The sequence below is a fragment of the Papaver somniferum genome, chromosome 5 (genome assembly GCF_003573695.1).
Source record: "Papaver somniferum cultivar HN1 chromosome 5, ASM357369v1, whole genome shotgun sequence".
NCBI lineage: Eukaryota > Viridiplantae > Streptophyta > Magnoliopsida > Ranunculales > Papaveraceae > Papaver > Papaver somniferum.
Window position 1 is genome coordinate 162,156,679 of NC_039362.1, and position 3,528 is coordinate 162,160,206.

General features: G+C 35.8%; 1 protein-coding gene across 1 annotated transcript; it reads left to right on the forward strand.

The window, feature by feature from the left end:
• Positions 1-766: 766 nt before the first annotated feature.
• LOC113278046 (zinc finger BED domain-containing protein DAYSLEEPER-like) lies at positions 767-1,925 on the forward strand. Its single transcript, XM_026526990.1, has 3 exons — positions 767-1,303; positions 1,402-1,573; positions 1,852-1,925. The coding sequence occupies exons 1-2, from the start codon at positions 819-821 to the stop codon at positions 1,403-1,405; spliced, it is 489 nt and encodes a 162-aa protein (XP_026382775.1). The 5' UTR covers positions 767-818; the 3' UTR covers positions 1,406-1,573; positions 1,852-1,925.
• Positions 1,926-3,528: the final 1,603 nt, after the last annotated feature.

Genomic DNA, 3,528 nt, shown 5'->3' on the forward strand with positions numbered 1-3,528 from the left:
AAAATTTGAAAAAAGTTCTTATGGAAAATTCAGGAAAAATTTCTTTGACTTCAGATATTTGGTTATCAAAACGTCAGAAATTAAGCTATATTTCACTCACTGGGCATTTTATTGATAAGGATTGGGTGCTAAGAAAAAGAATCTTGTCTTATTTATTAATCGATGTGTCACACACCGGAGAACAAATTGCTGAGATGATTAATCAAATGTTAGTTAATGATTGGGAAATTTCTCAAAAAGTATTTTCTCTTTCGATGGATAACGCTAGTGCAAATACATTGTCAATCAAACATTTGAAAGTGTTAATGCCTAACCTTCCATCGAAAGGGGATTTATTTCACGTGCGTTGTTGCTGCCACATACTAAATTTAGTTGTTCAGGACGGATTAAAAGTTAAGGAATTTAAGGAGATGCTTGAAAATATTAAGGATACTATAGCTTTTATGTTTGCTTCTTCTGTGAGATATGGACAGTTCAGAAATGCATGTCGGTCAGTGGGTATGCGTCCTAAAAAGCTCCAAACTGATTGTGAGCACAGGTGGAACTCCACTTATATGATGTTAAAAGATGTACTTCCCTATCGTAACGCAATTCAAAGGTGTCTCGCAGATATGGCATGTCGTTACAGTGTAACTAATTCTGATTGGGAATATGCTGAACTGTTGTGCAATTTTTTGCAGCCTTTTTATGAAGCAACTAACTACTTTTCTGGCGTTGATTATGCAACAAGTAACTCTGTTCTTAGATTTTTGTTTGTTATCGGAAAAAAAATTTCAGCTCACAGAAATATTCCTAGTTTGAAGGTCATTATTGCTACCATGGAAGAAAAATTCGTAAAATATTGGGGTGAGACTCCTCATTTGTTTGCGATAGCTTGCATATTGGACCCTCGACTTAACTTCAAAGGTATGGAAACTACTTTTTCTGACATTGAGGAATGCTTCGGTACTTCTGCATATACAATTCGATGTCATAAGGAGCAAAGCAGTTTAATATCCCAAAAGCTGAAAAGTCTTTTTGCTGAGTACGTAACTGCCATGGAAGTGGGCGGACAAGTGAATACCGTTTCTAATACTTCTGCAACTCTCACTAGTACACATCCACCTTTACAGGGAAATTCATGGGATGCTAGCTCCTCCTCCTCAGTTGAAGACATTTTTTGGGAATCTCGAAGTAGGCATAGAAGTGACCCGCTTGCTACAGCATCACAAGAACTTACAAGGTATTATGCTGAGCCACCACCAAGTTTAGAGGAGATGAAAAGTTTTGATGTATTGGCTTGGTGGAAACAAAATGAAAAGAGGTATCCAGTCCTTTCTTGCATTTCGCGTGATGTCTTAGCAGTTCAGGTGTCCACGGTTGCATCTGAATCAGCCTTTTCTCTCGGAAAGCGTGTTGTAGGTGATTATCGGAGCTGTTTAACGCCAAAAATGTTGGAGTCTTGTGTGTGTTTGAAAGATTGGTGGAAAGCTGAGTTTAAAGACTACCTTCAAACCATGGATCCATTGAACGATGATATTTCCATGGAAGATGAAGACGATCAAGTGTCCACTTGATTCAGTTTATCTTTAAGGTATGTTACTATTGACAGTCAAAACATATATGATTTCTATGTTATTATTAATTCTGGCAGATTTTCTAACTCAGTTGATAGTTTTATAAAAATGTGTAGGTAATCTAGTACATAACATTAGTTCAGTTGATAGTTGATAGTTTTATAAAAAGATAACAAAAGTAACTAGTCAGTAGGCAACCAAAATATGTTTTTCTTTTCTGGTGATAAGATTTCACTGTATATTGTATAGTATAGTGTATAACTCTTTAATGTTGCTCTCTTTTTAATATGTGTAGGTAAAGGAGCATAGAGTTCCAAGTTGTTAGACTGCATGAATAAACAAGTTCTTCAAGACTTAGAGAAGCGCCTGGGAGCTCATGGATAGTCTATTTTAATTATGAACAAACAATTTTCTTAGAGTTTAGTTATTCTTTTGATAGGAATTTTATGTTTTTTTTTTCTGCATCCTACAAGACTATAAGTATTTGTTCATTACATTATTTAGACATTCTAAAGTTGCTTCTCTAGTTATATTGTAATTCAAACATGAATATGAGTCATATGACAGACAAGAAAAAGGTGACCTGCCCGGCCTGCCTGGCCTGGCCTGTTTAATATTTGGGCTTTGGGCAGGCTTTGGGCTTGGAAACTATTGTTACTGCCCGGCCTGCCCGGCCTGTCAGGCCTTTTGGGTAACTTAACTCATAGCCTATCCAGCCCGGCCTGATATACAAAACAGGCCAGGCATCCCGGCCTGCCCGAATTTACACCCTTAGCAGTTGGCAACGTACGATTGAGTTAAATTTAAAAAAATAGGAAAAAGATTAAAAAAAGGAAACCAAATTCAATTTGGAATTCATGACATGGCAATATTTAGGTGAGGACACTTGGCACGTATGATTGGTTTAAAAATTACAAACTTAAAAAGGAAAACCTAACTTACTGTGTTTTGGAATTTTTTGGAAATCCAAATTCAATTTGGAAATCGAGTAACTACTATATTAGGATTTTTTTTTCCAAATTAATATATAAAGGGAAAAAAATACACATATATTCTGCGAAAATAAAAGGAAAAAATAAATAAAATATGCACATATTCTCCACTAATTTAATATATTTTCCCCACCACATCAAATAGAGAAAAGCCCCGCGCATTCCAAGTTAAAAGGAAAAATAAATAAAATTTGCACACATTCTCCAACCTATTTAATGTATTTGCCCGCCACACCATATCAAAAATACATCGCCACGGGCGGGACGAAACCCCGCGCTCACCAAATCTAAAATACATCGATATGGGGAGGGCGAAGCCCCGCGCACACCAAATCAAAATTACATTTCCACGGGGTGGGACGAAGTCCTGCGCACAACAAGTTAAAAGAAAAATATGTCCGGTGCATAGCACGGGCACAAATCTAGTTTAGTTATAATTGACTAATAGTGGCTAAACAACATCAGTGAGCTAAGGAGCAAATATAATGTACCTTTCTAAGTAGCGCTTCGTGTGTCTTTTTAATTCAGTTAATTCACATCGTCCAGAAGTAGAACCCCTTATTATAAAGTAAATTGGTAAATATTATTTTTATTGTTATGAAATAAAGAAAACACAAAAACTAAGGGAATAAAAAGAAGAGAATTGTGTTCATTTTTGTGTAATTACATAGTTTTAAGCCTCTAAGGCAAATTTTGGTACCTAAGATTACAAAAACCCTTAACCTTAGAAATTTTTTGACTTAAGGACAGCTTAGTCAACAAATTCATAACATTCCCCCTGATGATTAGAAACAGTAGCTAGAAACGGATGTCGGAACCATAACGTTTTTGTTTCACAAGAAACCAATTCTTTTGCTTGTAGAAGTCATTCTGAAATCGTAACTTCTGACTGTTTTGCTTTCAGAAGTCAAGAAGCAACCTCTGGAATGGTATCTAAACCGCGTATAAGTGATTATGATATATCCCAAAAAAACTTAAAA